Source organism: Meriones unguiculatus, chromosome 1 (assembly GCF_030254825.1).
Source record: "Meriones unguiculatus strain TT.TT164.6M chromosome 1, Bangor_MerUng_6.1, whole genome shotgun sequence".
NCBI lineage: Eukaryota > Metazoa > Chordata > Mammalia > Rodentia > Muridae > Meriones > Meriones unguiculatus.
Window position 1 is genome coordinate 62968623 of NC_083349.1, and position 20098 is coordinate 62988720.

A 20098-nucleotide genomic window follows, 5' to 3' on the forward strand; every position below is an offset into this window, starting at 1 on the left:
TCAGGCACATCACTTAATCTCTCTTAGTATCCTTTTTACCATGGAGGAAAATTAGATGAATGGTGCTTTCTTTAAAAACTCATTTCAACGATTAATTAAGATAATGCTTATGAATACCAAGCACATTACCATTTGTCGTCATCATCTTGTTCATCTTCCCGTGCATTTTGACACGAGCATCCCTTGCTCTCCCACCTTCCCCACCCCAACATACCTCATCAGACATGTGGGGTTTTTGTTTGTTTGTTTGTTGTTTGTCCTTTGTTTTGGCTTGTTTTGTTGGCATGTTGTTTACACTGAGTTTCCAGAAGTGGGACTTGGGACTTTAAGGCGAGGGACCTGATTGTCTCTGTTTAGTATAAGTTAATTTTTCCGTGAGATGGCGTGTTCCAGAATAACAGTTGTCTACAGGCTGCACAACAGTGTTACTCTTTGCACTAGAAATGCAGATACAAGGACTTATCTTTGTTGCCTTCTGAGTCAGCGTGGCACAAAATCCAGGCAACAGTTAAGTGTGTCAACCAAAGGCAGTGGCTTTCTATGGGGAGTGATTCCGCTCCCACCAGATGGTTCACAAAATCTGGAATAACTTTTTAGTGGCCATAACTGCAAAGATGCTGCTATATCTAGAGCTAGAAATGCTATAAACAGTCTGCAACACACAGTATGGACCCCACAAAGAACTACTTAGTAGGTGTTGACTGTGCTAAGTTGGGAACCTTGAGACTAATGCTGACATTATGGTGAAAGAGGGCACTGGCATTTTGTACTGGATTTGGACCTGTGGTTACAGCTAAGGTTGTGGCAAAGAACCTTATTTAGGGATGTGGGGTTTTCCAGCATGGTTACATGTGGAAGTCCTTTGGATGCTTTAGAAAACCACAGATGTTGTGGTCCCACCGTCATCGATTTGGGCTTCACAGATCTAGGCAGGAAGCCTAAGACACCTGTTAGTTCGTGAGCTCTACGGAGGTGCTCTTGTGCTGCCCCTTTGTTGAACCACTGAGGCCAGGGTGCTGCTAGAACACAGAAGGAAGGGTTGCAGTGGAGATGAGGCTATATGAACTTGGAAGGTATGAGGACTTGCCAGGAGGTGAAGGTGTATAGGAATAGATAGGGAAGAGGCAAGCTGGCCATGGGGTGGGAACTGCCCATAAGGAAAACTCTGGCCACCTTTTAGTTTCTGACCAGGTTCTATGTGATCTGAGATGAGTAAGTTTCCCATGCCTCTGTTTCTCCTCCAGTCAAGTAATACATAGTGATGCCTGATGTACTTATGTTCAAGGTTTTCTGTTAGGGTCAAATGAGATAAATAAAACAACAAATAACATATCAACAGTCATTGGGGAAAACAGCCCATTAAAGGAATGCCTCTGTTGTTTAGCTCTTGGAGGAGAAGAAGTATCTTACAGAAATGAATGTTTTAGCTAAGGGATGGGTGGTCTTCTAAGACATGATTGTTTTATTTTACTCAACAGAAACAGCTTAACTTCATCTCCTTTATATCATTTGCAGCCCTGGTGTCATAAACTAGGAACACTGACATTAAGTCCCCTGCTTCTTTTTTCACTATGTCTTTAGCCATTCATATATTGTCAGGCATCTAATGTGTCTGTAAGATAGTAATGTGCCAGAGCGATTGAAAAACACAAGGACTTGTGGCATGCAGACTGAGTTTTGAGTTTTAGGTCTGTTTACTATGTTTTCTACTTCTCTGACTATCTCAGTATCAGCTACCGAATCTGTCCGTTAGTCAATGCTCTTCCCAACTCACTTTTCTTCCATGCTAAAGCCTGCAAAATTAGAAAGCTGGTGTGAAGATGGTTTAAACTTGGGGTCACTGGGCTATGACAGAATACAGCCACTGGCAACATCAGTGGGCCTGTTCCTAGAAGTGCCATCTGTGATGGTGGCATCCTACAAATCCTGGTGTGAGTGATGGTCTACTGGAGACCTTGATCCTGTGCCCTTCAGTGCACACTAATTTCTGTGTATGTCTTGGCACTTGCAGCTGGATTTCTGTGTCCCACACTGGCCTGGATGTCTAGGGTAGGAGAAAGTAGCTCAGGAGTCCCTGAGAAGAATCTGTAAAAGGTGTCTGTACAGACTAGTAGCTTACCTGGTTTGAGCTACTGGCAAGAGCATCTCAGGTTTCTGTGAACATGGTAACCAGGAGAATTTTGTCCCAGTCACTGTATTTTGAATGCTGGCAGCCAAGAGGCATCAGCTCTTACTTCTGGGGCTGCCAGTGGCTGTACTCTGTGAGCCCCTAGCATGCCAGATCAGCCTGTTTAAGAGCATAGATTGCGAATAACAACAGTGTGTGTTGTTCTGCTGTCTACCATACCTGTCCTCACTCAACCCTCTTTTCCCTTTCTTCCCCAGGTCGGTGTCGGGATTGGATAAGGAGGCAGACTTGGTGCACATGGAAGTGAGGACAACAGATGGATGTGAGTGCTGCTGCCAGTCAGACTATGCCCAGAGATCTGCCTGAGGTCTTTCTCCAACCCTGATTTGCATTTTAATGGCTTGGGAAGATGAAAAGCCTCAAGCTCCATTACTGCCATATCCATCCTTATTTCCCAGAGTAGAGGGAGAGACTTCCAATCCCAAGGGAGACTTTTATTGAAATAAGCCCTCAGGAATGAATTTTCTGGGGATGTGAGTTAGTGTGATGTGTTTTGCTGCCCCTGTTAGTAATTTCCTTAGCATCTTTGATATAATCTGAACACTGGCCTCCATAGCTCATGGGGCATTTTTATGGTCACATGTTAAAACACAGGGACAACTTGCTTTAACAAATGATCCTTTAATATGGGTGGGCTTTCCAGAAAAAGCAACAGCAATTTGCGGGAATGTTGTTCCTCTTTTGGACAGAAAGTTAATGATGACCTACTATGTGCCAGGCTTTGTTCTTGACCTTGGAGATACAGTGATAAGTCTTATGTTATCCATGCAGACAAGATGGTCTATTCGAACAATAGAAGGCCAAGAGTTCAAGTATATAACCTTCGGTTTTTTTCTTAATTTATTTGTTCAGAATTTCATATAAGTATACAATGTAATATCATATCTACCTCCCCATTTCGTCTTGAGCTGCTTCAGGATCCCTCTCAACAAATTCCCATCCCAACTTTATGTCCTTTTCTCAATTATTTTTAAAACCAACTATATCAATTTAATGCTGCTCATGCATCCATGGTGTGTGGCCATTTACTGGACCATGGGTGATCTGCCAGTGACCATGCCCTTGAAGAGAATGATTCCCTTCCCAAACCATTTATCAACTGCCAGTAACTCCTCAATAAAGAATGGAGCCTTGTGAATTCCCCATCTGCACTGTGGAAAAGGAGGCAGAAAAAAATGTTGGAGTTTAAGGAAGGAAAGAGTGCTGTGAGATGCTGTCTTCTATTTGTAACAGTGATAAGGCTGTTTCATGCAGTCACAGGGGCAGTAGTCATAAAAACAAGAGCTGAAAAAGATCAAGACAGACAAGCTATGACTTTCTGTGTAACTTGTATGGCTGCATATATCTCATACTGAATTTATGTCAAGCCAATTATTATAACAATTGTAACTTTGTGGCCCGCGAGATGGTTGAGTGGTTTTAAGCACTGGCTGCTCTTTCAGAAGACCAGTGTTTGATTCCCAACACCCATATCACAGCTTACAACTGTATGAACCTCCAGTTCCTGGGGATCAAATTTTCTTTTTTTGCATCTATGGCATCCCACACATATGGGTGCACATACATAAACACACATAAAATAAAATAAATTAATCTGAAAAAGCCTTTATAAAAAGTTATAATACTTAACTTCCCAGAATTTAACATATTTTTAGGGTTATATTTTCAAAGGAAAAATAAAGTCAACTTAGGTAAAAGTATTTTAGATTATTCACACTTCTATGAAAATATTTATATATTGGAATATGTTATTCTAATATATAAAATATTTCATGTCGGAAACAGGTACAAATATTATATATTTCTTGTATAATAGAAATACAAGAGAATATAGTCCTGCCTTTGAGTTGAATCCAGGGTTCTATTACTTTCTTTCTGTGAGAACACGGGGAAAGAATCCTAACTTCTCTGTGTGGCAATGTTCTCTAAAACAGAATATTCTGTTTCTGGTTCACCTCGGAGGGCTCTGGGTTGACCAAATAGCAGCAGGATGTTGCAGAAGCCATGCAAAGTACAGAACATGTAAGCGTGTCCTGCTTTGACCTGCTGTATCTCCGGAATATATTAAGAAAAACTGAATGTGCTTTCTGCCTCATTTAGAAATTAGTTGACCTTGGATAGAGTTCTTAGCCTTTCTGTGGTACCTCATCTATTGCTTTATATAGTTTAAATCAATTTATTAACAAAGATATTATTGTTGAGCAAAACTGACAGTAAGGCAGAGTTCAATGTAGCAAACAACAAACCCAGTGATGACACAGATGGCTTCACATCACACTAGGCTCTTTACTGGTAATTACCAAATACAAGCCAGAAGAGGGTGTTGTGGGGACACTATGGCAAGTCAAACTGGACATTGTCAAACATTTTAACTTTCTTAACATTCCTGAAATTTCTAAAGTTGAACCTTGTACTTCACATTTCACCATCTCATGTTCTCATACTGTTGTTGAGCTTCATTATCCAATAATTCTTAAAGTCATTGTGAAGCCCAAAAGCACTTTACTTTTAAGCTCAAGGACAATTTTAGAGTTTAAAAGTAGAACTCCTGGGGCAGCTATAGAGCCCAGCAGCTTCCTGGAGGAGGAGAAATGGAAGAGAACAAATGCCACGCTGTTTAAGCAGGCATGGGCTCCAGGCAGCCACATGGTGAGGAGAGAGAGAAAAAATAAGGAAGTCCAGTGTGTGTGTGTGTGTGTGTGTGTGTACCCAAACACCATAATTAGATTCTTGCCAGTGTCTAAATAGAGACAGAGAAAAGGGAAACTTGTGACTTTCTATGTCAGGAGGGTGGGCAGACCTAGCCAGACCTCATGGCGGCACATAGGGATTACACTAGGGGACCTCACAGTGGCTCACAGACTCTACACTAGGGGTCAGAGATTCTCGAAAGCAAAAGCACAATCTCCCACTAAACACAAAATGACTCTCCCTATCCCTTTAGCATGGCTTAAGGAGAACCCACCTTCCTAAGTGTGGTTCCTGATCCAGGTGATTGACCTGGCTCAACTGGAATATTAGGTCTCACCCAGACCAGAGATTCTATTGTCTTGAGCAGAAAGAAGTGTGCCTTAATGGATTTTTATTGCCATGCTAACGTTCCCCCATCTGAAGAGGTTACCCTAACTGATGTTATGGAACCAGAGTGCTGACATACCTGGCTTCTTCCAGTCAAGTGGGAACACTGGGGTAGGTAGTTAGTCTACCCCACCAATAGGCCTATCTAAAAGACCCCAAAGAGTATCAGTTTCATTTTTACAGCAGCCAGGCATAGGGAGAAAAGGAACTCTTTGACTTGTGGCTGGAAGGAGACATAGGATAGAAGCAAAGACAGAAATTATTAGCTCAGTACCTCTTAATAGCATCCCATAAGACATAAGTAATCGAATGGGCTGATAATCTAATGTCGTATTGTCAGTCCATCAGACTAAACTCTAAATTCTAGGAATATGGATCACTGACTCTTAAAATGCTTCAGCTTATAGGTCCATCACTCTGTACTCACTCAAGAGGCCAAGAGGAAAGCAAAAAGGAGCTTAGTCGGTGGGTCTGCAGACTGAGGGCCTTTTCTACAACTAGAGCAGATACAGTGAAACTCCACTTTGTATAGTGAGTGCACAGGGTTTTTGTTGTTGGTGGTGGTGTTTGTTTCAAAATACTTCATAATTTTTTAAGAAGTAGGAGCAGTCAGGAATGTCTCAAATTGAATCATTTTTTTTAAGTTGTCAAAATATGATAACAGGCTTAGGTGTGAGCTGGAATTCAGGCTCTTGTTTTCTTTCTGTGTTCTGAATGTGTAATATTTAGGATGACAAATTCTTATCAAAATTCCTCAGGCTCAGACACCAGCTCTGTCATTAGCCTAAATTCTCAGCTGTGGAGTGTAGGGAAATCTCTCAACCAGCTGGCAACTTAATGAAGACATTTATAACCTGGGGATGGCGACCATGATGTATGATGTATGGAGTTCTTTATTATTGCAAGATCTGATAAGTTAGTGTGCATGGTATTAAAATATTTGTCAACTGAGAATGGGCACTTTTCTTGTCATTTTAATCACCATGATCACCACCATCAACAGCTCCTCATCCCTAACCATCACCGTCACCACGAGGACCATCGTCAGTGCCATCAGCAACACCACCACCTCCACCGTCATATTATCATCATATTGTGATAGATTATTCCATGTGGATTAGAAGTAGCTCTCACTGAAGTTAGTGAATGTTACCATGATGTTTGAATGCCTGTAACTTTGACAGATTGTCTTCTGTGCCATAAGAAGGCAGAGATTGCTGGAATTTTCTGATATCAGAAGTTTCACTAAAGCTTCAAAGTCTTAAGCCCAGTAGAAGGGATGACAACTACCAGATTTTGTTTGGTGTTAGTATCCACTGTGCCTCTAGTGTTAAATTAGGCCTTTCCATCAATGTCACATCCTTTGATTTGCACTTCCTGTAAATAGGTTAGCCCCACTTTCCAGTCAAGGACAAATAGGATTAGAGACGCTAAAGAAGTTTATTGAATCCCCTTGAATCTGCTTATTTTTATGTGTTTGCATGTGAAAGTAATATTGTTATTTAAAATAAACAGCTCCTGGGTATTTCTCAAGAACAGACCCGAAGAGCTGAATTTGCTTTTTGTTCAAAATTTTAATTCACTTTTCAACTTTGGACAATATGTATATTACCCAGAGGGATGGAAGTTGAGCAAATCATGGAAAGTTCTTTTCTCTGAGGTGGCAAGAGGCCTGGTGTCTATGAAGTTTGAATATTTAGTAATCTCAAAGGCAAAGCATGATCACAAGTCACTATATAATTCAGCATAACAAAAAATGTATAGGCTTTTAATAGAATTCAATTCTGTTTAAGTACCACTTACTGTGGTTCCTATAAAGGCAGCTGAAGAGAGAAGATGCTTAAAGCTATAGTTCCGCAGGTGAAGGGAGTAGCTCTTCTGGAAAAGACTGGTAAAGCCCAAGCTAGACTGTACTGTGGCATTTGTCAGTATAGATGTGAAATCACACCTTGCTGAACATGGCAGGAAGAAAGCTGCCTCCTTGAGCCCTGCACAGCTCCTGGCAGGAATGCAACGCCTTTCAGAAAGAAATGAGGCTTTGAGGGTGTTAGACTGACTCTCTGTCCAAATTCCCGCATGCTTGTGCGCAAATTCCAAGGCGCTTTCATTTGCGAATATGTGGTCTCTGTCATTGGCCTGGGAATCGCTTGAGAAAAGGAACTCCTGTTTTCCGTTTCCCAGGATAGCATCGAGTGTCTGACACCTGCAGCTTCCTGTGTACTGTGGTCGAACACAAAAGAAATGGAACAGCCCACTTAAGGCGGCCCCTCCCACCCCAAGAACTAGTGTGCTGTGGGGAAGGAGCTTGAAGGCTCTCTCAGCCTGGGCTAGGAGAGGCCTTCCCTGAGCATCCTGCTACAGTAGAGCTATTTGGAAACGGGGCCAGATATTCCTTAGGTACCAAGAACATCCCTTATCCCTCTATTCATGGCACAGAGGACACAACCTTTGACTGTGACCTTTACTTTTGTTAACGGAGCCGTCACCACGCCAGGTCTTAGAAAGGCAGGACAAAGGGGTTTCACATTTGGAAACATGTTAGATGTAAGTTTTCACCATTTGGAAATGGTGGGTTTCTCAGAGGGGTATCTAAATGAGGTCCTCTAGAGTTTAGCCTCCCCACTTTTTCTCTTGCTTGGGGATCTTTTGAATAAAGAACAGAAAATACAGTCTTAATAATAATGGTGACATAGCCGCAGTCATCCAGCATGCAGAGTTTGGCAGTATGGGTTAGAGGTGCTGGTTACACTGAAGTCCAGCTGAAGTGTTTTTTTTTTTTTGTTTGTTTGTTTGTTTGTTTTTTAGTTTCCTAGGATTCCCTGTTTACATAGTATAGTTTTCCATCCACAAGCTAACCTCAAAACTCACATCCCACTTTTTTTTTTTTCTCGTTTTTTTCTCTCTCAGGCATGTTCTTCTTTTTGTGCATATTCCTGGCACTTAAGGGGTGTCCACAGCAGTATAAAGTCAGGATATGACTTCACCATCAATGCAAACTTCTCATTCCTGACAAAGAAGTGAGCATTATTCGTTACTAATTGAGTAATGTGGGATGCTCTTAACTAAAGCCCCTTTTCTTTTTAGTCACAGTATAAACACCACTTACAGACAGTTAAATATGCACTCATCAATAAGCCAAGCATTCTCATACGTAATCTAGTGTATCCTGGTGACAATCTTCCTTGTCTACTCCTCCCAGATGAGATGTGTTGTTACAGTTAGCACAAGGCACACCCAGGATTTGAACTGCCCTCAGTTGCCACACTGGGATTCATTGGTTGAGTCTCTTCCTGTATCTGGTATCTGGTGTTAATAAAAACAAACAAGAAAAAGAGGCCAGGTTATTAGCAACTTGTATTGGGGAATTTAGTGTCTATGATAAATATTCTTCTGGGTTTCATCACAGAACTTTTACATATGATCATATTTATCTTCATTTGGAGATACTGTCACTGTTCTTCCAACTTGAGGTCTATTAGGAATATGAAGCCTGAAACAAATGGTGTTTCCTGCTCACCCTTGACACCCAAAGGTTCTCCTGCCCAGTATTTCACCATTCCCTCCCACTGAGTTCTCAGCAGGCAGTGGGCACAATGGTACTCATTATTGTATCTCTGAGTTTTGGAAAATCGACGCTCTGAGATTTCCAGTGCGTGAGTCTGGCGAAAGACTGCGAGGTCCCTGAACGTTAAGTGAATTTCAGCTACGCATTTTAGTGCTGGTGTCCTGCTAAACTGAACCCGGCATCCCAGGCTGCGCGGTGGCAAACGGAACCAGAGCCGAGAAGTAAGGATGAGCTTGGCACCAGCTCCCACTTGTAGCAGGCCAAGGTCTGAGTAGGTGTTGATTTTGCTTGGGGTGGCCTTGAAAAGACTTGATTCTTCTTTCAGAGTGTTCAAATGCAAAAAGCATAGTGAATAGCCAGGAAAGAATGAGCTTTTGGATGAGTATAAGCAAGTGTCCTTCCCACGTGCGCCTTTGATTGCCAGTGTGAACAGTTTTCCGAGGCGCTGGCTGACAAGGACACAGGTTGTCATGTTGGGTTTGTGATTTCTTTCCATGTGTTTACTGCAGCCTTTTGCTGCATTTTGGTGTTTTATTCAAGGAACAAATTACTAAGCTCAAACATATCCAAGCATATCCCTTGTGGGCAGGCACTGTGCTCCAAGGCACAGCCTGGGGTCCTTCCCCTCTTCTCTCAGCCAGAAGTGGAAAGCCATGGAGCTCTTGGCTTCATTACAAAGGAGAGGAGACACCCAATGCATACTCTGAAACACTGGGAAGATGGATCCTATGGCATGGGTGGGCCTGGGGTTAAAATCATCTGTCTCCCTTGTGAGATGGACCAAGAGAAATGGAGAGCATGGGCTGGGTGTAAGCCATTCTTGAGCCTCATTTGGACTTGTTTGTCTAGCCACACAGTGTTGTCCTGTACTACATTTGACATTTACATTAAAAAACTTTAAAAATCAAAATCCATTCTGTCCAAAATAAGAGACAGAGTTATTTAGAAATCCAGAAGGTCTCACACCGGCTTGCCTATAATGAGCAACAGCCAATTATTTTGAGAACAGGTCTCATTAAGGCCTAGGTAGACCTTGAACTTGCGATGTTCCTCCTTCAACCACCTGAATATCTGAGATTATAGGACTGAACTACTAGGCCAGAGTATGCTTGTGGTTTGTTGATGATTAAAAACAAGCAAACAAAAACAAAACAAAAACCCAAAAGCCCTTTCTTTGTTATTTTAACATTAATTAAAATGAAAATTAAGTATGAAGAAAAAATAAGCTTAATAAGCTTCTCCAGCTTACAGTTTTAAAGAAATCTACATTTCCTTTTGACCATTTATTTTTAAATTTCATAAAATGAACAATAATTATTTATTTACAGTGTGATTTCTCACAGACACTTGTAGTTTTTCCTGAAGGAGCAAGAAATTGAAAACACTGTTTTCCAGGGTGACTCTGTCGTCCTAAGCAGATCCTCTTAATAGCCAGAGATTTTTTTGTGTGTTTGTTCAGCTACAACTGTGACTATAAATGTAGATTTAAAAAAGCAATAATACAAGCTTTATGTAGGTAGTAAGTGAATGTATTTTCATTAAAAACATAATAAAGATATGTATTATGCAAAAAATCATAGGCAGTACCATAATATTATATAATAACTTAACTCCATGTCAAAGTAATCATATCTAATCTTTACATGAGCCTTTTAAAACTTTATTCTGTGTTGTTTTAGCACAAATCTATGTATATAAAGACAAAATTGTTTTGTTTGTTTTTTTGAGACAGGGTTTCTCTGCATAGCTTTGGCTGTCCTGGACTCACTTTGTAGAACAGGCTAGCCTTGAACCTACAGAGATCTGTCTGCGTCTGCCGCCCTAAATGCTGGGATTATAGGCATGCTCCAATGCTCCTGGCTAGAAAATAAAGTTTTAAGTCATAAACTGAGTCATACTTGAACACAATGGAAAATACATGTTCAAGCACAGTGCGATATGGACAGTCTGTTGAGCATGTGTGTCTACCAAATCTTGTAATAACAGCACAAGACTGTGTCATATGTGTATATCTCAGCTGTTTCATGTGTTTCTTAATTCATGGACATTCAGCCTATTTTCAGTCTTTCATTGCTGTGAATAATGTCACAGTGAACATTCCTGCCTTTCCTCTTTGTGAAAATATATGAGTCTTTCTGTAGGAACGTTCCTTGAATTAAGATTACTGGTGTAAAATATGTGCATGTAAATTTCTGATAGCTTCTTCAAATGTGTTCTTTCAAACACTAAGTGGATTTATTCCTTTACCAGTAGCAAATGAGATTAACTCTTTCTCTACTCCTTTGACTAACCTAAGTATTAACCTGATTTGTTGATACTGACTTCAATTTCTGTGTACAAGAAAGTAAAATCTCACTGTTCTTTAAAATAAAATATTAGTTTGTGATTCCCTGTAATGTGCAGCTTTGCGTGTTGCAAAGGTCTTGGCTGGACATATACCCTGCAACTAAATGCCGCTCTGCCCCTGTTTTTCAGATGCCCACTACCTCACCTGCAGGATCCAGGAATGCGCGGAGACAACCAGGAGTGGTCCCTTTGCCCGCTCCATTGACATCAGCTCCCTGGTTGTCCAGGATGAATATATCTTCATTCAGGTGAGTGTCATCAGCATAGTCAACAGTCAAGAGGGAGCAGCCGCCTGCTGCAAACAAGGATTGGCATTCCTGGGGATGTGAAGACATGCAGCAGCAGCAATGTCCTTCACTCGCTTTGTGGCTCCAGGCCCTAGGGATACTCCAGACTTCTGCTGCACCATGAAGGTTTTATGGGTCAGTGTTCTGTCCTGGGGATTTTACTTACCCTGGGAATTCTTCAGTCGAATTGCCATTTCAGGATAACAGAGCTGTCTTGAAATGATTAGTCTGGGGTTTGAGGTTATTTAAAGTCAAATGTCTAATGGGCTTTGACTTTAAGTAATTTATCAAAGCCATGTTCTATTTCTGTCCAAAGTGGCCTGTCTAACTTGTAAGTGAAATCCTGCAATGAATTAGGCATTACTAGGACTCACTTTCTGGAAAAGGCTAAAACTTACTAAATTGTCCCTTCCCCTTCCAGCTCTGATTACTTCTTAGAATGTCCAAAGCTCTAGTCCTTTCCTGCAAGAAATCGACTGTTAGAGGAAACTGAATGAAATCTTTGTGCGTTGAGTTTACAGTGTCAACTTCATCGTTCAAGGAAATCCAAAATAAAGGAAAAATGTGAAAAGTAAAAATCAACACTCTGAAGGAAAAGAAAGAGATATAAGTAGGTAGATAATTGATGATAGGTAGATGATAGAGCCAGCCAGCCAGATAGATAGACAGATGATAGATTGACAGCATATAGATAGAAGACAGATGATAGAGATAGATGACATAGATGAATTATAGATAGATAATAGATTTTTTATCAAGCTTGACATTTGAATGACAACCTTTAGTTTCCCAATGTACTTATTCATTGTTTACTCTCAGCTCTTTGGCAGATAGTTTCCCAAAAGGAACTTGAACTTTGGCACTAGCCTGAGTTTGCTCCAGGATGAACTTCTCTGTGTGCTCCTTAGCCTTTCAGTCCAGATGAATCACATCTCCGTGAGGTTGCACCTTGCCCTTCAGTGCACCTTACAGCTCCGGGTTATATTTTTCTAGCCCGTGGCTTATTAGAGCCATCCTGTGCCAAATGTGAACAGATTCTTCTCCTTTCCAAATAGAATTTTACACTCCAGGGGTAAGAACAATATTTTTCGTTGTCTCTCACCTTTGGCCTGACAAATTTTCAATGCAAGTAGAATGTTCAGTGAGTATTTGTTATGTTCATAGAAACCCAGGAGAAGTAGCCTGCCATCCCAGATCAACTGGAAAGAATTGGAAGATGAAGTCAGAGTCTCAGGACTGGTTCTCTAAGTTGTGGTCTGTCAACAAACAGCCTTCTCATTGTCTCATGCACAGGTGTTGACTGAACACACATCCTGCAGAACATGGCATGCTAGGTGCTGCCCTTGACCTGATGCTTTTCTCTTAGGACTTAATGCCCAAGCAGTCTGTGTTTGTGTAATGTCTCCACGTCCTGATGCCTTTAGGTCAGTGTGCTGTGACCGCCATCATGTGCTACAGATGCCTGTAGTTAATAGCTCTCTCCACCCAGTATGGATGTTGTGCATCACAGACACAAGATCAGATTGTGCCCAACACAGCTGCTGACATACCCAATACCAGCCCACTCAGGACAGAAACTTGAACAGCGCTCTCTATTGCTAAGCTGAAGGAATCCAGCTCTGTTAGCTGTGTCCTTGATTTGAATGTTTACTTATCTCCTGTTGCCATGGTCCCCACTTAAAATGACTTTTTTTTCCCCTTTATCTTTGCGAAAAAAAATTGTAAGCATGGGAGCATGAGATGTTTATGAATTTAACAAAGTATCCTTTTCTTAATGCTAATACTGTGCATAATGTTGAATATTGCTAAACCATTTCCTGGAAACATGATTTCATATTTAGGATATCCCCCACCCTCCATGTGTTTCATAATGTATTCTGTAACTGAAAAAAAAATCCAAACTTTTTTCTTATACCATAAGCAGAAACTTTTATATTAGTCATCTTAAGTCTTCGATTAAAGAAGGTGAGGCTGTGTTTTTCAATAAGGCTTTATTCATTGTCAGGGACATGTGTGCTTCTTCCTCTAGCTCTTGGGACAAAGGCAAGGAATACAAAAATGTATTGAATTAGTGGAACTAATTCTAGTGGGACACACATTTACATGCATGCACCCACACATGCATACAAACACACTCACACAGGCACACACAAACACACACACACATATCACGTGCACACACACATACACACACACACGCGCACACACATGCACACACACATGCACTTTGGGGTGTGGTGGCTAACAGGGCATTGGTTTGGAGTACGGAAGTTTCTCCAGCTGTGGTATGCTGTGTGACCTTAAACTGAGCTTCATTTGACATTTCTATAAAAAGCAGTTAATTGTAGCACCTAGTCCATGGGCTGCCTTGGGACTGGGCTTGACAGTCGCCTCTGTGAAGCACCACAGTGATGCTGGAACAGTGGTGCTGACGGATGTGCCTTTATCCTCTGCTATGATAAGCTTATTTCCCTATGAAGTTGGTCACATTATGGTGGATGCTGTGGACAGAAGTAAACCAGGCACTGGGTGTTGGGCTCTATTACCACTGCTGTTTTACCGAAGACTTGATGACCTGGCCAGAGACAGAGTGGTAGGAATCGCAGCGAAGTGTGGCAGGCCTGGCTTTCTTGAGCCCTGCGTGGGGTGTGGGTACAAAGTCAGAGATTCTGGCAGAGGGGCTGCTGGAGCGGGATATAAAAACTGGAAGGTCGTGTCTTACATGTTGATAATATTGAGAAATCATAAAAAAATCAATCAAGAAAAGATACAAACAGTGTTCTTCAGAACAAACCAATATTCACATTCAGGAAGATCAGAAAAAATCAGCAATAAGATGACAACTAAGAGTTGAGAGATGATGTCAGAAAGGTGCAAGGGTGCTCTATTACTTGATTGACTTTTACCCATAAGGCAGTGGCTATAAGCTTGAAAAAATACTGAGTTTTTAAATCACCAAATAAACACAGGTTAAATATACTACGACTGGAAGCCATCAATTATTCAAAATTGAAATTATGTGAAAGAGTGTCAGTAATGTACAGTCAAGCCCCAAGCGGAGTAGTCCATGTGGCAGGTGGTTTTCCATGGGAATGGATCAGCCCCTCCCCGCCACAGGAGTTCTGCCTCTGTAGAAATAGTGCACAAGCCTTACTTCTGCCAGTGTGTGCTCAGGGTGTTAGGATGACTTAAAAGTCTCATTATTACGGTCTGCCTTCCTTCCTTTCCCATCTGTTCCTTTCATAGTGCTGAATATTTTAATTTTAATTTTAACTGCATAGTTTAGGAATATAGCTATTTACAGACTACCCAGTCTTCTATTTTTGGCCAATATCTATTGATTTCTTCTTGTGAATGACGATAAACCTGCTGCTCGTGTCTGTGTTTTCCTTGTGCTCATTAATTCTCCTGCCACTGACTTTAAATTGGTTACAGGATTTTTTTTTAGTGTTTGTCTTACTGCCTTAGCACATGACTTTGGTGATATAAATATTTTGTGAAGCACTGTAGACAAAGTGTGAAATGGGGTGTGTGGTGACTTCCCACCCTGTTCTCTTTCCAAATGATAATTGCTAACTGAGCCATTCAGCAATGCACACTGCGCCCTGTCCCCCTGTTCCTGCCATTGGTTTTTGTCTTTGTTTTATAGGTGTGTGTGTTCACCTGTCCCCATCAGCCTTTTGTGAAAGCTCCCCCATTCAGTTTCCAGTTGTCTGAAGTTTGTCCTTGGATGAAGCTTTTGAGAACAGCTAATTCTTGAGTATTTAAATACTCTTAAACTTTCTCTGTGTCTTTGAATATTCCTTTTCTGGGGTCCACAATGCCTGGGCTGACCTCTTTGCCTGTGAAAGTGGCATAACTGGGGCTGGGTCAGAGCAGTCTGAAATTCTCTTCTTTGAGATTTCTTGTTTTGTTTTCCTGACTCTCACTTAGCCAGCTGGTATTGCTTTGTTTATTATTGCTATCCCCTGGGCATTTTTCAACATATTTGTAGACCAGCGATGTATTTGGGTATGCTTTGGGGGTCAGCATTACTGGTTCACCCCGGGAATGTGTCTTTTTCATTCAAATGATTCAGTGTTTCTTTCATTGTTATCATCTCAAAACCCCCCTTAAGAGACCCTGAAAGAAACGTTTTACTTCAGTTTCATGGTTTGGGCTCTCTTCCTGTAGGACCCAGAATAACTGATACAAAACTGACAAAAGGATGACAGCATTTCATCTTGCTCCCAATTTGAACAAAATGAGATAAAAACAGTTTTGCACACCGTGATTGAATCAGTATTTCATCGTTTACAGGGCTGTTCTGTCTCATTTTCCTAGTTTAGCTTCCTTTCTGAGCTTCCTTTTACCTTTTCTTCCTCATCCTTCTCCTCCCCACCCTCCCCTCTCCCAGCAACAAAAACAACTCCCCTCTTCCTCATCCTCCTTCTGTCTTCCCTTGCCTTTTTCTTACTTCTTTTCTCATGAAAGTGATCAATTATGTAGGTTGGTGTGTGTGCATGTGTGCATGTGTGCATGTGCACACGCGTGCATATATGTATGCAGGTGCATATTTTTATGAACATGCAGGTGTGTGCACACATATTTGGAGATCTGCCTTGGCTTTCATCCATCTTAGTTGTTGAGCCAGTATCTCTGACTGGCCTGATACTGCAAGGGCAGCTAGTCACTAATCCTGCGAGGTTTTATTTTATTTTATTTTATTTTATTTTATTTTATTTTATTTTATTTTATTCTGAGGGATCAATTTCATGTCCTCTGCTCACAAGAAAAATGCTTTGCTGAGTACACACACACACGCACACGCACACAGAATTTGACTTAATCTATGGATATGCACTGCTTGAGTGCCAGGGAGCCTGGTGCCTGTGGAGAGTATTGAATCTCCTAGAACTGGAGCTACATGTGGTTCTGAGCCACCATGTACGCACTAGGACTCAAACTCAGGTGCTATGGGAGAGCAGCCAGTCCTCTTTTCAACCTTTAATCTCCCATTTTCCCATTTTTAGATCTCATACAGGTGATTCTGAATTATAGAAGTGTGGCTACAATTTATTTGCTTCATGAAATAATCATTTTTCAATATTCCTGATATTACTTTTTCCTGTCTCTTTCTCTAGTACTGGTAGTACTAGTTCATCATTTTTATACCATTTTCATATGTGTGTGTGTGCGTGTATGTGTGAGTGCGTGTGTGAGAAGAGGGACATGTTTGTCTTCATGTATATCTGTGTACCACTTGTATGTCTGGTGCCCATGGAGGCCAGAAAAATGTTTAAGATCCCCTAGAACCAGAATTAAAGATGATTGTAAGCCACTATGGCTATGTGGATGCTGGGACTCAAACCCTGGTCCTCTACAAGTGCAGCCAATGCTCTTGACCGGGCTCTCTTGATCTCTCTAGCCCTGTATCTTTATATTTTTAATTATTACTTATTTTTAATGACCTAAGTCCTTCAGGTCACCAATAACATATCTAAAATCCAGGAGGTTTATCTTATGAAAGATCAGGATTCTGTTTTTGTTTATCAGGAATATTACTTCATTCTCAGCTCTGTGTGACTCAACAATTTTTTTTCCTCTAAGTAATTTTTCTCATAAGGCAGAACCTCCTGGAACACAATATATGTGGCATCTTTCCCACATATATTGTATTTCATGGTTAAATTTTCATTAAGTCTGGAGTTTGCTTTGCTCTTTCTTGTTTGGCTTGCTGCTGGAGGATGATTTATGAGGAAAAAAGGGGGCGCGTTATAATTACTTGGCTATTTAAAACCATTTATTAATCCTTATCTTGTGTTTCTGAAATGTTGCTGTAGTTTACTAACTGGTTTCTTTGCTCTCAGATCAGTGCCCCAAACCCCTAGTGCCTTCACAAACTCCTTCCAAAGTCCTTTATTTAGACTAAAAATCAATGTCTGGAGCTTCAGTGGCTGTTAATCACCTGCAGGGCGAAATCCAATTCCTTAGCATTATCTGCAAGAAGCTCCACAGTCCAGGCCCTCACAGGAATCCCTGACTCACCGTTACCTCCACAGACCTCCTTTGCTTTAGCTAACCCTCCTGTAAGCATGCACCCTTTAGTGTCCATGCATACACCATGACACTTCTTGCCACCAGTGTCTTTCCTCTTTTTTCTTTGTGTTTGGGATGTCCCTTTGGTAGAAAAACTCAGTCTTTAAGATTCGGCCTTAGGTAGCATGTCCTTTAGCTTTCCTGGTATCCTCAGTCAGGATTGTGTCACACTGCGCAGCCTGCTTCTTACCCCTTTCTGTTGAATCTCCCCAGTCACATCTGTAAACTGTGAGGACCCTAATTACGTATTATTCATCCTTGTTTCTTCCGCACATCGCAGAATGACTGGTACTCAATAACTGTTTGTTGGGCTGAACTGAACTGAGGAGATAAGATGTGGTCCTTATTTTCAGGGAGTGTAACTAGTTATCTTTTTCAAGCAAGGAAATCTTGTTTCTGTAGCTAACAATATAAGACAACTTAAGGTAATTGGCAATTGCTCACTGCATAAGAAATGCCCCTGTGTAGAGTGCCTTTGTGTTTCCATAAAACCACTGTCCGGGAATTACTCAGCATGTTATTCAGTGCTCATTTTCTATTCATTCATTTAAATATATTAAAATGTATTCAGCCCAGTGGGGAGCACAAGCAGCTAAACAATTATAATGCAGTGTGATGAAAGCTGCATTAGTAGGAAACACGTGTTGCTGCTCTTGGCAAGACCCTGTCCTGGATGAGTGTCAGTGCAGGATTCCTGTTGAGGAGGCTGGGAGCACAAGGGAAGGTGGTAGAAGAGAGAAACCGCACACAGCGAGCTCAGCATGCTGCTGGGTACAGCCATTAAGACCCTGTGCCAGCACCTCTCTACCCAAAGTGCTTTGTACTTGTTGGAGAGAAGGACCTTCCATTTTCTTTTGTCAAATCCAGATAATGTTGCTTACCTTTCTTTGTAGCTCCTAGAAATCTGAGAAATAATCTGATGTCAACTCTTGCAGCTCCCCAGCATTCTTTATGCTCTTCCTGTCTCTATCTTCTTTAATATTATTTGTTTGTCTTAAGACAGGTTCTCACTATATAGCCTAGGCTGGCCTTGAACTCACTATTCTTCTGAGTGTTGGAATTACAGATGTGTGAGGCCACATCTGACTCTGCTATTGAACACTTTTGATGGCTTCATTTTTTTTCAGCTGTTTTAAATTATTTTATTAGTATGCATTTAAAAAGAATGACAAACCACAATGAGAAACTAATTTTTTGAAGCATTGTGGGTGTCTGGTCATCTGGGAGGATAAATTAGGAAGTTGAAATAAGTGTTAGTCTAGAAGTTATTTAGGCAGAAGCTGAGACTGTGCTTTGGTGACCAGATCTGCTTCTTCTAAACCAAGGGCAGTGAAAGTTCCTTTCTGTTCTATGAGTAACCAATGCCTCAGAAGAAGACAACCAGCCAGCTGATGAGGTCAGTCACCTCCCCGAGGTTCACACTCACGCATGATCTCAGCAACATCCCGAGACACCAAGATGGGGAGCAGCCTGCTTAGCCCCACTGGCCCCTGTGCAGGAGCAGTCACCGATAAAGGGAAAACTGCAGAGCAGCTCTCATGAATCTACTGTCTCTAGGGCAGGCTGGCCTTGAAGACTGTGTGTTCTAGTGAAGGGTGTTTGCTGTCCCTCATGAGTTTGCTGTTGACAGTAGAACTTTGTGAGGTAGATATTATTTTTTATACAATTTTAGCAGGTAGATAACAGCAACGTTAGCGTGGGTGCTTTGGTAGTTCATGAGTTTAGGAAATTTTTCCACTTAATTTTTCTAGTATTACTATTTTAAGTCTGGCTGTAATACTAGCAGAAATATGGAATTCTGAGGAAAAGAACAACCCAAAACACACAACCATATCAAAAGGCCCATTCTATCCTTTCACTTTTCCTACATGCTGGGAACAAATTATGTTTCTGGTGCCTTTATATTTGGCATCTCAATGACCTGAGATATTAGATCTGAGTGACGAACAAATAGTAGGTGTATATCCAAATTAAATGAAATCACTATGTCAAAAATGCTACCATGGGTGTGTGGGTTTATTCCCTGACACCTGATTTTTGACAAAGGAACCAAAACCATAGAACGGAAAATAGAAAACATCTTCAACAAATGGTGCTGGTCTAACTGAATGTCCACATGTAGAAAAATGCAAATAGACCCATATTTACCACCCTGCACAAAATTAAAGTCCAAGAAGATCAAAGACTTCAACATAAAGCCAGACACACTAAATATACTAGAAGAAAAAGTGGGGCACAGGACTACAGCTTCCTGAACAGAACACCAGCAGTTCAGGCTCTAAGATCAGCAATTCATAATGGGACCTTTTGAAACTAAAAAGCTCCTTTAAAGCCAAGGACACTGTTAACAGAACAAAATGATAGCCTACAGGCTGGAAAAAGATCTTTACCAACCCTACATTCGACAGAGGGCTAATATCCAGATTATATGAAGAACTCAAAACATTAGGCAACAACAATCTAAATAGTCCAGTTAACAATGGAATACAGAGCTAAATAGAGCATTCTCAACAGAGGAATATCGAATAGTGGAGAAACACTTAAAGAAATGCTCAA

At 41.1% G+C, this 20098-nt stretch overlaps 1 protein-coding gene across 1 annotated transcript in view; it reads left to right on the forward strand.

The window, feature by feature from the left end:
• The window catches only part of Sorcs3 (sortilin related VPS10 domain containing receptor 3), a 604602-nt gene that overhangs the window by 438966 nt on the left and 145538 nt on the right, over positions 1 to 20098 (forward strand). Inside the window, exons 6-7 of the mRNA XM_060390926.1 lie at positions 2386 to 2450; positions 11307 to 11425. Of these exons, the coding sequence (XP_060246909.1) occupies positions 2386 to 2450; positions 11307 to 11425 (184 nt within the window). The remainder of the gene's footprint in view (positions 1 to 2385; positions 2451 to 11306; positions 11426 to 20098) is intronic.